The 13,599-nt window shown below is 37.4% G+C and overlaps 1 protein-coding gene across 1 annotated transcript in view; it reads left to right on the top strand.

Moving 5' to 3' along the window:
* Positions 1 to 13,185, top strand: part of SPDL1 (spindle apparatus coiled-coil protein 1) — a 34,600-nt gene extending 21,415 nt beyond the window's left edge. The window contains exons 8-11 of the mRNA XM_006864833.1: positions 6,935 to 7,038; positions 7,451 to 7,638; positions 10,294 to 10,633; positions 13,038 to 13,185. Coding sequence (XP_006864895.1) covers positions 6,935 to 7,038; positions 7,451 to 7,638; positions 10,294 to 10,633; positions 13,038 to 13,185 — 780 coding nt within the window. The remainder of the gene's footprint in view (positions 1 to 6,934; positions 7,039 to 7,450; positions 7,639 to 10,293; positions 10,634 to 13,037) is intronic.
* Positions 13,186 to 13,599: the final 414 nt, after the last annotated feature.

Raw genomic sequence — 13,599 nt, 5'->3', positions numbered from 1 at the left:
TCTTGTGCTGCCTCACTTTCTTGAAAGATTTCAATTTTTATTCCATCAATTCCTGGTGCCTTGTTCTTTGCCAATTCCTTCAGTGCACTTTGGACTTCATCCCTGAGTATCATTGGCCCTTTTTCATATGGTACTTCTTGAAATGGTTGAACATTAACCATTTCCTTTTGGTACAATCATTCTGTGTATTCCTTCCATCTTTTCTTGATGCTTTCTGCATCATTCAATAATTTGCCCAGAGAACCTTTCAATAACGAAAGTCGAGGCTTGAATTTTTTCTTCAGTTCCCCCAGCTTCAGAAATGCATTTGTTTAATTCTAGAATCCACAGTTTGGGAAAATTACTGAACTGCCAACTGGAGTTCAGAATTTGCTTACAATACTTTTTTTTTTTAATATGTTTTATGAATTATATGATCTTTTACATGGGAGAAATTAGCTTTACATTCGTCCTATCACATATATTGTTACATTGCCATGGTTACAATCCCCTCCATGCATCATCAACCAACCAAAGGGATACCCCGCAAGCCTGCTCCATGGTGGTCAGCACGCAGCCCCTTTACCTCTCTTTGTCTAGAGTTCCCAGCTGCTCCATCTCTCCATGTCATCGTCTCTGCCTCTATCTCTGGCATTACTGTTTCTCTGGGTAGAGTCCCACACTCCACTCTCCTCCCTTGATATGGTCCCAGGGACCTCCACTTCTGGACTGCAAAGTCAACCACTCCCCTCCTTTTGATACAAAACATCTACCTTTACATTTCCAACCCTCACAGTCAATCCTGATAGCAGTTACTCACTATTGTGCTACAAGTGCCCATCTCCTTTCATCAGCCCCACCCAGACAGTTTGGATACCACTCAGTGGAGAGTCTACCTTCCTCCGCACCCTCTGTATCTAGGCTCCCTTTTGAAAGCTTGTTAGCCAGTCACTTCTTGCCTTTGTAGCACCCCCACACACACACTTTTTGGGTAGCCAATGTCCGAGTTGCCCATGCCTATCTACCCTATGTATGAAGGGGGTGAGAATGATTCTCACTGTAAAGATTTGTTGCATTTTTTGAGCTACTGTAGCCATAGGCGTAGGTCAAGTTCATCAGATTGTATTCGTTTTTTTTTTTTTTTTTTTCCTTATCTTTCTTTCTTCTAGTTGAACTCTGATCATCCAGCCATTGAAGCCAGGTCAAGTGGGTATTATCTGCAAGTGTGGGTGTTCTTGTGCATATTCCCTGTCTTCTTAGCAGCTGGACACTTCATTCTCCACTGTAGTCCTCTGTGGCTATGTCACTGACTCTGGGCCTGAGAGTCCCTAGGTCTTGCCAGACTGCTGGCCAACCAGGTCTCCACCCGGGTTCACAGGAGTCTGTTGAGCATGGTTGGACTTAGCTCGCAGCTTCATTGCTGTTTTTCCCTCACTTCCCTTTATTGGTGACGAACGTGGTCACTAATCAGTGCATGTATTCCCATTGAGTCTTAGTCTTGGAAGGGGGTTTGCTTTGAGGGGACCCGAACACTTGCCTTGATGTCTCCTGGGCAAGCGACTTGCTTGTTCTTGAAATAATCAGTCGGTCTGCCTATATTGTTTTGTATTTTTCCTCTCAATCTTTCTTTCAAGAAGTATCTTCTGTTCTGGCCGCTCCAGGCATGTCTGCTTGTCCTTTCAAGTGGAAATTTTCCACCTCAGAAGATTCTGGATGGGGATCAGGATTCTACCTATGGTCTTATGTAATTCAGAGGCTCCACAGGAATCCTCCTTCACTGGGCAAGTTGTAGCCCCATTTTAGGTATTCCAATCAGTTATAGACAGAAGACAGACTTATAAGCATTCTATGGTGATATTTCTGGCTATTCCTTTCTCTCCCCCTCAAGTGTCTATTTTATAATCGTATGCAAGGAAAACCAAGATTCAAAAGACAGCCAAGCATCTTAACATTATTTCCCCTGTTTTGCCTATTCTAACCAGCTTACAATACTTTTTTATTCTTAACCTAAACATATATAGTTCCAAAATTACTTGAGTTGTTTTGAGTTATGGCCTTTGTCTTGTTTGTCTCTCTCTTTTTCCACTTGGATGTGTGTATGTTACTTATTTCAAATAGTTATGTTTATTTTTTTTCTATTTTATTTTGTTGTCCACCCCATCCTTGGAGTCCCAGTGTGGTGCCATAGGATAAGCAGTCAACCTCAAGGTCAGTTTGAATTGCAAGATTAGTGGTTCAAACTCAACAGCCACTCCTCACAAACCCTGGAAAACCTCATATGGGGTCGTTAAGAGTCAGAATTGACTCTACAGCACATAACAACAACCGCATCCTTGTTGGATTTTTTTCCTCCCAGTATGTGAAACATTAAAATAGTTATAATCACAAGATCAGAGGTTCAAACCCATTTGGAAACTATGCAGGGTTGCTGTGAGTAGGAACTAACTTGATAGCAGTTAACAACAAAACTCAATCACAACAAAACTAAAAAAAAAATATTCTCAGAGAAATATTTCTCCCCTGTATCCTTCTACCTCACGCTTTCTTTTTCATCCTTTTTTCTACCATGCTTTGTAACTAGCCAATTTCATTTGTTTTTTGTTCAATCATCCTATATTTTCCTTCTGCAGAAATGAGCAGCTACTTGTATATTTTATTAACATGATATACTGGAACTCACTTCATCTCAGTTTATAGAAGTCCTCATTCTTATTTGCAGAGTTATGAAAAGTTCTATTGTGTGGATGTGTTCTAATTTATTCATCTGTTCTCCTCTGTGTGGCCTTTTAGATTACTTCCTATATTTTGCAATTAGGTGAAAATGCTACAAAGTATATTGTGTACATATACATTTTCTTACCACTTTAGTTGATCTGTAGGGTAATTCTTAGAGTCAGAAATAAATACATAGCTCTCTAATCCCAATCCCTAACCTCTGCTGACCAATGATCAATCTCAGTCGCTCCTGTCTCTCTAGTTTTTGTCATGTCAAGAATGTTATATACATGAGATTCTTTAAGAGAGGACTTCAAAAAGTGTGTGGAAAACGTTATCTTTCGAGTTCATTTTTCCATGAACTTTTTAAAGCCCTCTCGTAGTATCTTGCCTTTTGAAATTGGCATTTTTCTTTACTCGGCATGATTCCCCTGAGATTCATTGACATTATTGTGTTTCTTGTTATTGTTTGAGACTATTCTGTGGTGTGGATATACCATAGTAGACTGTTGAGTCCTTAAAGAAGACTTGGGTTGCTTCCAAATGTTGGCTGTTAACAATAAAGCTACTATGAACATTCATGAAAGAATTTTTTAAAGTAAATGTGTATATAGTTTTGTTAGATAGTTTTAAGCTCTACACAGCTTGTACTAATGTGCATTTCTGCCAGCAATGTATAAAAGTGCTTGTTTCTCATAGTCACTCCAACAGAGTGTTTTATCCTTTTAAACTATTGCCAGTCCAATTTACTGCTAAGAAATGGTATCACAGTGTAGTCCTAGTTTGCATTTCTCTGAGTATGAATGAGGTTAAACATCTTTTCATATTTGTTAAGAATTCATTGGTGTGTATGTATGTCTGAGGTTGTGTGAAAGAGTGAATTGTTCATCTTTTCACTTATTTTTGTTGGGTTCATGTGGGGGTTTCTTCTCGTTTGAGAGTTCTTTATAAAATATTAGAGCTAATATTCTTTTGGAGTCCTGGTGTGGCACTGTGGGTTAATACATTGGACTGCATAGTCGCTTTAAACTGCAAGGTCAGTAGTTCAACCTCACCAGTTGCTCCTCGGAAACCCAATACAGGGTCGCTATGGGTCGGAACCAACTTGACGGCACTTTACAACAACAACAAAAAACATCTTTCTGCTATTCTCTGCTTTCAGTGAAAATCTATCTGATGTTAGCATTTATTTCCCTTATTCCACTTCCTCCTCTGAATCTAGCTTGAACCTCTGGATGTTCACTGTCAATGTATGGTTACAATTGTTTTTGTGTTAACTTTAGCAGAAGTTTTACTTGCATGCATGTTAATGATATTATCTAATGATAATTTCCACATTCCATTGAATCACCTCTCTTTGGAATGTGCACAAATATTGGATCTCTTCCAGTCAATTGGCCAGGTATTGTATCCCAAATTTCTTGGCATAGATGAGTGAGTGTCTCTAGGGTTGCATCAGTTTGTTGAAAGATTTCAATTTGTATTCCATCAATTCCTGGTTCCTTATTCTTTGCCAAAGTCTTCAGTGCACCTTGAACTTCCTCCTTCAGTGTCGTTGACTCTTGATCATATGCTACCTCTTGAAGTGGTTGAACATCGACCATGTCTTTTTGGTACAGTGATTCTGTATTCCTTCCATCTTCTTTTGATGCTTTCTGCTTCATTCAGTATTTTGCTCATAGTGTCCTTCAATACCACAAGTCAAGGTTTGAATTTTTTCCTTCAGTTCCTTCAGCTTGAGAAATGCTGCGCATGTATCTTCCCTTTTGGTTTTTTAATTTAAGGTCTTGGCACATTTTGCTATAATATTTGACCTTGTCTTCCCAAGCTGCTCAAAGAAAATTTTCATTTCAGCTCTTTTATCTCATTTATTTCATTGGCTTTAGCATCTCTACACTGGAGAGCAAGTTTCAGAGACTGTTATGATATCCATTTTGCTCTTTTACTTCTTTCCTGTCTTCCTAATGACCTTTTGCCTTCTCCCTGGATCTTTATGTCATCCCACAACTCTCTGGTCTTCAGTCTTTAGTGTCTAAAGCTTCAAATCTGTTCTTGAGATGATCCTGACTTCAGGTAGGGGATGTATTTAGGGTCATATTGTCATAGTTTGGATTTCTTAGACTTGTTTTATTTTCTTCAGCTTCAGCCTGAATTTGCACATGAGCAATTGATGGTTTATTCCAGTCTGCCCATGGCCGTGTTTTGACGGATGATAGTGGAGCTTCTCCACCATCTCTTTCCACAGATGTAGTCAATTTGATTTCTGTGTATTTCAGGTGATGACATCCATGTGTATAATTGTCTTTTATATTGTTTTTTAAAAAGTGTATTTGTAATGCACAAGTGATTGGTCTTGCAGAATTCTGTCATGTGTTCTTCAGCATCATTGCTATCACCAAGGCCGTATTTTCCAACCACTGATCCTCCTTGTTTCCAACCTTTGCATTCCAGTCACATTATCAGTACATCTTGATTGCATGTTTGATCAATTTGAGACTTTAGAAATTGGTAGAATTCTTCAATTTTATCATCATTGCCTCCAGTGGTGGTTGCATAAATTTGAATAGTAGTGGTATCAACTGATCTTCCTTGTAGGCATATGGTTATTATCCTATCACAGACGTCATTGTACTTGAAGACAGATCTTAATATCTTCTTTTTGATGATAAATGGATGCCATTCCTCCTCAATTTGTCATTCCCGGCATAGTAAACCATGTGATTGTCAGATTCAGAATAGCCAGTACCAGTCCATTTCAGCTCACTAATGCCTAGCATATCAATGTTTATGTATTCCATTTCATTTTTGACAATTTACAATTTTCCTAGTTTCATACTTCATACATTCCATGTTCCAGTTATTAATGGATGGGTACAGTGTTTTTCTTCATTTTGAATTGTGCCCCAACAACAAATGAAGTTCCCAGTGGCTTTACTCTCAAGGGCATTACTCCATTCGTGTCATCGTGGTCAGCTGGTCAGCTCTACTTTGAGGAGGCAGCCCTTCCCCAGTAGTATTTTGAGTGCCTTCCAACCTAATTGAGGGGCTAATTGTCTGACACTATATCTGACAATATCCTGGTGTTCTTCATCATGTTTCAGTATTCTGGTGTTGACAGAGTTCCACTGTTATTTATAAGATTTTCAGTGACTTAATACTTAAAAGTTGTCCACTTCTTCCTCCTAGTCAGTTTTCTATAAGCTCAGCTGAAACCTGTGGGTGACCCTTTTGGTATTTAAAATACAGGTGTCTTAGCTTCCAGAATCACAGCAACACACAAGCCACCACAGTACAACAAACTGACAGAGTGGTGGAAAGATTATGGCTAGGCGAGACTAATGAAAGGGTTTACTGTCCTCTCAAGGCTGCTTTCCACCATAGCTTTCCTTTTATCATCTGTCAGAACTAGTAAAAGGTCTGCTAGTTTGTTTTCAGCATATCACCAGAGCTGTGTGGCCCAGCACAGTACTTTGAACATTATGGCTTTAAGCCAGATTATTTTTAACCTGCAATATCTGAGGTTGTTTACAAGTTTATAAGTAAATTTACTGTTTTTTCTCCTTAGAGAAGTTGTATAGTTTCAATAAGAAGCTATGAACAGTGAACAATAAGATAATCTTCGCTCTGCTTATTTTCTTTTTTTACTAGTTTTTGGCTTTGTCATAAAGGACAAAATTGAAACTAGTAAGCATGTGCTTCTTCCATTTAAGAGGTCAAGAGAGCCACATTATAGGGTGTAGGAGTGTTTAGAAACCTAAGTTTTGGACGCAGATCTGGCTTTGTCTCTCTTCTCTGTTTACTAACGTGTGGCTTTTTGAGGCACTTTTCTTATTTGTAAGGAGATGATTTGTATCTTCAGAGTTAGTTCAGACTTTAGCACAGTGACTGCCATAGATAAGCATTCAGTTAATGGTAATTGCTCTTATTGTTGGTACATATGCACCAACCCAATCTGTAGTCTTAATGTGACGGCTGTGGGATAGCACTAGACTGCGAACTGTATGGTCGGAACCGACTCAATAGCATTTAACCACAATATCCTAATTGACTCTGCACTGTAGGATAGGCACTGGACTGCTAAACACAAGACCAGCAGTTCAAACCCACCAGCTGCTTTGCAGGAGAAAGATAAGGCTTTAAACCTCCCTAAAGATTTACAGCCGTGGAAACCCTATAATTTGAACTGACTCAACATCCTAATTTATTACTTTTTTTTAACTAACAAGAGTTGTTTCTTTAGAGTTTGTATGAAAATGTGGAGTCTAAGCCTTCAGCCAACTCTGGCGTTTTGGAAGATAATACCTACTATACAGATCTACTTCAGATGAAGCTTGATAACTTAAAGTAAGTTATTGGGTCAGGTGGATGGAAAAATGAAGACTCTCTTCAATTGCTTGTAATAAGTATTATTAGTAATTGTGAATTTTTGTTTTGGAACTTCCAAAAGAAAATTTCAGTGAAGAAGGATAATAGAAATGTCTTTGTACAGTACATCAGATTAGTATATGTACACATACATATGGGAAAGGATATTTTCCCTTTTTGTTCATTGCCTTTAAAGAATGCATGAGAGAGTTTTATGTGGCCGTAATACTGTTTTAACTTATTTTAATTCATTATTTTTTTGGTCCCAAAAACCTCTGAGAAAGTTATTTTTAACTCAGAGTTCAAATATGTTATCAAAGATTTGGGTTAACTGATCTATACAGTTATATGATACTTTGATAATACTTTGGTTTTCTTTTTATTATTACAGCAAGGAAAATGAAAGCAGTAAAGGAGAACTATCCTTACAACGTATGAAAGCATTATTTGAGAGCCAGCGAACTCTGGATGTTGAGCGAAAACTTTTTACAAATGAAAGGTTCTTACAGCTTTCCCAAAGTGAAAATATGAAACTTAGAGCTAAAGTAGATGAATTAAGACTAAAGTATGAACCTGAAGGTAGGTCGACTTTTGTCTTTTAAATCTTGAGTGCCTCTGAGAAATTTGCTTTATGCAAATTTCATTACAAACCAATTTGCGATTATATATTTATAATTTGTACATATACTGCTGCAAAATGTTGAGGAAAAATCAAAGAGAATTGGGTATGCAAGGGAGCTTTAGAAAGTTCATGGGGAAATTACATGAATTTAGTTTTGAATTTAACTTTTTCCATGAAAATATTTCTTTTTCTATCTGAATTCTTCTTTCTGTATAGTAGAACCTTGACATTTGGACTTTTCCGATAGGATCCCAGCATCTTATGTAACAGCAAAGAATTTAATTTTGTTAAGGCAGCTGATGAAAGCTATAGTAGGTAAGACAGCTTGCTTTAGGGTAATAGAAGATCTAAAATAATGGGCCCTTAGACAAGACAGAGATTTATTCATCCTCCTGATACACGGGGAGGAAGAATTCCAGGACTACTGTAGCACTCCACAATATCAGGATCTAGGTTCCTTCTGTGTTGTGGAGCAGAATTTAGTCATGTGGTCTCTCTCCCCTGTTTATGAGGAAAACTGAGAAGTTCATTGTTGATTCTCGGGTCACATTGCCAACTCAATATGGCCCTGTGAGTTAATGCGCTGGAATACAAGATTGGTTTGAATCACAAGATTTGCAGTTCAGGCTCACCAGCTGCTCTTCAGAAACCCTATATAGGTTTGCTATGGGTCAAAACAAATTCGGTGGCACTTAACAACAATTATTGAGGAAGAACAGTATGGCAGATACTAGAGGACAATTAGTCTCTAGAAAATAGATTAACCAGATAACCTCTGCATTTTAAACATAGTAAATTTTGCTGAATGTAAGTTAAAAGTTGAAAATAAAATGGATGACCAAAGTACAGAAGTCTAAGAACGTGATGTTCTTCGACTAGAAAAAAAAATATTGTTACATGCTTTAGAATCCGGATTCTCTGTCACTTTTTGCCCCTCTACTGTTTGTGGTGGAGTCCTGGTGTGGCGCTGTGGGTTAATGCGCTGGACTACAAGGTCAGTTTGAACCACAAGGCCGGCAGTTCAAACTCACCAGCTGTTCCTGAGAAACTCTATACAGGGTCACTATGAGTTGAAACTGATTCAACAGCGCTAAACAACAATGTATGTGGCCCTGTGGGTTAATGCGCTGGACTTTAAAGTCGTTTGAACCACAAGGTCTGTGGTTCTGGCTCACTAGCTGCTCCTCGGAAACCCTATACTGTGTCTCTTTGGTTTGGAACGGACTCAGTGGCACTTAACAACAACAACAACAACTGGTCACATGCATAACACCCTTATCCTTTCTTTTTATTGTTTCAGTGACCCTGCAGTAGAGGCAAGCTGTAGGAAATAGTAGGCCTTAGAAAGAAAGCCTTCTCTCTCTCTCATTTATTTTCTCCCCAATTCTGATAGGTTCCTCTGTTTAGGGATTATCCATTACGAATTTTTGAGGTTGTAGGTTAAGCACTGGACTGCTAGCCACAAGGTAGGCAGTTCAAACCCACCAGCCCCTCTTTGGGAACCCTATATAGGGTTGTTGTGAGTTGGAGTCAGCTTGACGGCACTTAACAACTGAACTGAGCACAACAAACAAATGAGAGAACGGGTAATATGTCCAGATGATGTGGGCTCTAAATGAGTTGCTCTTATTAAGTACCATTGAGTCAGTTCCGACACATAGCAGCTGTATAGGAGCGGCTGGTGAGCTTGAACCACCGACCTTGCGGTTCAAACTGACTTTGTAGTCCAGTGCATTAACCCACATCACCACATCAGACTCCATTAAAGGAGTTGTTATTGTTGTGAAGTGCTATCGAGTAGTACAAGAAAAAAGGGAAGTGCTGATCTAAAAATGAGTACAGAGCAAGAGCACCAACTCTACCTTTGACCATGGATTCCTAGGACCATTTTGAATTTGAAGGCCGAGAGGCTAGGGAGAAGGTATTAGAATAATCCAATGTTTATGGTTCTACAGAAAGAGAATGGTGTTGGCCGTGAAGATAAAAGACTTGCATAGTATATGATGAGATGTGATGTGATTTAAACTGAGAAGTAAGTATACAAGATCAGAAGTGGTCACATTCCAAAGTCTGTTTCATAGGTGTGGCCAGTAGGGTTTGTTCTTTCATTTACTCTTTATAACATGCACTACTGAGAGATGTGGCTGCATGCACTTTCCATTTTGCAGATAAAGAAAGTAGAACTGAGAGTGCTTGCTCACGTGCACTCACTTGGATTTCAAACCTGGATTCCTTGACTGTTAGCCCCCCTAAATTTCCTTGCCATGCTGAGGTCTTAGGAACTCCTGCTATGACTTGTAAAACCACCAGGATTTTCACCAGCAGACAACCCCTGAGTGTTTATCCCAATAGCCAAATATATTACATTCCCAAGAAAAAGCATATTTCCACAGAACCTTTAAAAAGGTAAAGTTAACAGAGCTCATGAAAAAGAAAGAATAAAAAGTAGAAATGGCCTATTTCAGTAAGGAGACACTTAAGTTTTAGAAGACTAGAGAAACAGAAAAAGGAAACAAAAACGTGTCTATGTATATAACAAGTTCCATCTTTTTATAGTGATATGTCTTTGCTTTGAGTCATTGCTAGATTTTTATAATGATTTTTATCCTCAGAGATCATTGAAGTACCTGTACTCAAAAAGAGACGTGAAGTACTGCCTGTGGACATAACTGTCCCAGAAGATGTATGTGCTAACAGTGCTGTCCAGGGAGAAGTTAATAGATTACCAGCTCCGAAAGAGGAGGCACAGTCTTGTCCTATCAGTTTAGAAGATAACTTGCACTTAGAAAAGACAGTTTCTGTAAACACACCAGTAGTCAGTCTCTCTCCCTACAAAAATGTGTCAATGGAAGTGCCGCCAATGAAGGAAAAGAAACGTGTGAAACTCATAGAGGTTACCGTTGACTCTGAAGCTTTAAGTGAAAGAAGTGGAAACAGCCTGAACTCACCCAGGTCAGTGTCCTCTTTTCCTCAAGGCAACCAGCAGACCTCGCCATCTCTTCTCTGTCGCTGCATGAACTGTGCTTTCTCTTTCCTCATCTACTTTCTTAGCATTGCATGCAGTATAATACCCCAGTTTCACCTGCCAACCTTCAACTTTTCCAAAACTTTAAGAAAGACCAAAATAACTGCAAGAGGAAAAGACTCCTGAATAAGGGAATCACACTTTAGAAAATTAGATATTTCTGTTTCATGAAATACAGATAGCAAAGAGTACATCTTTGAAGGTTTTGTTGATTTAAATAAATGTACTGTAACATTTTTTCCTGGTTCAAGAGTGACCATGAATGATAAATTAACATGCCTTCTAAAAGCTTTCCAGTAGTCTAAGAAATTTCAGCCTTCTAAAATGCTGAATTTTTTTTTTTTTTGGCTTTTGAAATTGTTTAATCTTAAGCTTTCAGGAATAGCCTTTGATATCTATTTTGGTATTTAAAAATATCAAAGTTAATTTATTTTCATTTTATATCAAAACTTCAAAGCCTCTAGTTTCTGTATAATTTTCTGCCTAAATAAGGAAGTGTCAGGCATATATGTCTGAAAGAACTATACATTAAAGGCCTTGTCCTTTAAAACAAAATAATAGATGATAAAAGAAAGTGAATGAAAGGGAAGAGGAGTAGGAAACAGTGGTTGGGGCTAGAGTGAAATAGGAAATAGCTCTGCAGGTGGCAAAAAAATAAGTGAGTGAGGAAAATGGAGATTGTTTTTAAAAAAAAGGTACAAATTGAAGGATGCTGCTTGTAAAGGAATGATGGATACAATTTTAATAACCTTTACACATTAAAAAAAGAATGCTATTAATGTGAAAATAGCTAACTTTGATTATCCATCTCCTATTAAATGAGATCCTTAAGGTACTGTTAAGGCTATATCAGTCTTAAGCAGAGGGATACTGACTAAGACATTTTATTAATGTTCGTTTGAATTTTTTTTAAAAGTCCGACATATTCCAACTTATGTAAAAGGGCTTCCTTGTTTTATCTGAATTCCCTTGAGTCTTCAGTGCCTACTAAGTGTTGTATTCGAGAGTGGAAGCACTTCAACAATGTTAGCTGCTATTGTGATTATACAGAATAATTATTTATTGCTTTCTTCCCTGAATTTTTACATGTTAGTGTTAAACTTATTTTAAGCAAACAAACAAAAAACCAAAACCGTTGTCATGCAGTCATTTTTGACTCTTGTCGACATCATGTGTGTCAGAGTAGAGCTGGACCCTGTAGGGTTTTCAATAGTTGTAATCTTATGGTAGTAAATGTCCAGGCCCTTCTTCAGGGCTGCTGGGTGGATTTCCAGCCCTGTGGTTGGAAATTGAGTGCAAACTTTGCAGCAAAAGTCACAAAATATAGAAGTTTAATTTTCTCAAGGAAAAAGTAACATTAAATGAATGACACATGACTCCGTCCTGAGTCATCCTAGAGTTTATATTTGTTTATCTGTTATTCGTTGTGTAAATGTGCTTGACCATTGTGTATTTATAGAGGCGGGTTCCAAAATTACCAGTGTGAATCTTGCTGTCTCTGTTGTCTTCATTTCTTTCTGCCTTTTTTTTGCTTGATTAAAAATTACTAAGCAAATATATGTAGCTACTTGATTGACGTAAGTAGCACATTGGGATTTTTTTTGTCTTGCTATTAAACAAAAACAAATAAAATACCACAGAACATTTGTTTTTGTGTGTGTGTGAGTCCATCTGCTAACTTAAGACGTTTCCAACTTTTTGTTCTCTGCATGCTTAACTTAGATACACGATTCTAATTTTATAAACAATAAATAGGGATTTGTTGGGAATTCCACTATTGCATGCTTTATAGTTTAATTGATGTTCTTAGTTATAGGCTTTTTTACTATCTTACCTTTGTTTATTTTCCTGTTTATTTATTCTCGAAATTCAATTTGATTTTTTGTTTTTGTTTTGTTTTAATGAGACAAGTTGTTAGAGTCCTGCAGCCAGCAAAGATTCGGTGTGGTTTTTTTTTTTTTTAATCTTATTTAGCCTTTTTTTATCTTATTTAGCCTTTTGTATGTTATGTTAACTTTTAAAATACTATCTAGCATTTTAATTTTTGTGTTAGATGTGCTTAGCATAGTAGGCACCCGATGATATTTTAATTAGTTTAGGCCTTGCCATGGGAGTGTATCAAGATTTCTCAAGGCATTTTAAAAATAAAGCCTATTTATGTGAAAAGGCTCTTTAAGAGAGACAGTGACTTCATTTAGTAGAGGAATCAACTATGATTATTTTTTATTGTATACCTAAAAAAAATCACTAGGAGACCCTTTATTCTTGGGGGTTTGTTTCTTCTTTACTTAATCACATTTGAATTCAGAGTGGATGCTTTAATGCCTGTAGGTTAACTGCTGAATCAAAGCTTCAAACAGAAGTTAAAGAAGGGAAAGAAACTGCAAGCAAAATGGAAAATGAAACTTGTAAGAAATCACACCCTATTCTATACGTATCATCCAAATCAACTCCAGAGACCCAGTGCCCTCAGCAGTAAAGACTTTTCTTTAATTGAGAGTAAGGTACCATTTGCCTAAAAGGTTGTGGTGGAGTTAGTTGAACTTGTCATTATCTGAAATATACCAGCTTGTGGGTTATTTCTATCTACACATTGGCCAGGACCGGGCATCTTCATGTGTCTTCGAACAAGTGCTCAAAATTTCAAATGATTCTAACATTGAGTTCCTTAAGTGATGATATTTCATGAAACTTCTGTGAATCACAGTATATAAATTACTCACTTATGAACAGCCGGTAAATTAATTAAGTTACCTTCTAATTAAAAAAAACACACAAAAATACTGAAATTAATTAAATAACATATTTTCCTATGTATTTTTAATGAACTTTAGTTTTCAGTGTGCTGTAAAAATAGGGAATTTAATTTTAAAATATTGTTACAGGATTTCAT

Source organism: Chrysochloris asiatica, unplaced genomic scaffold (genome assembly GCF_000296735.1).
Source record: "Chrysochloris asiatica unplaced genomic scaffold, ChrAsi1.0 scaffold00071, whole genome shotgun sequence".
Lineage (NCBI taxonomy): Eukaryota > Metazoa > Chordata > Mammalia > Afrosoricida > Chrysochloridae > Chrysochloris > Chrysochloris asiatica.
This window is presented reverse-complemented; position numbering and strand designations above follow the sequence as displayed.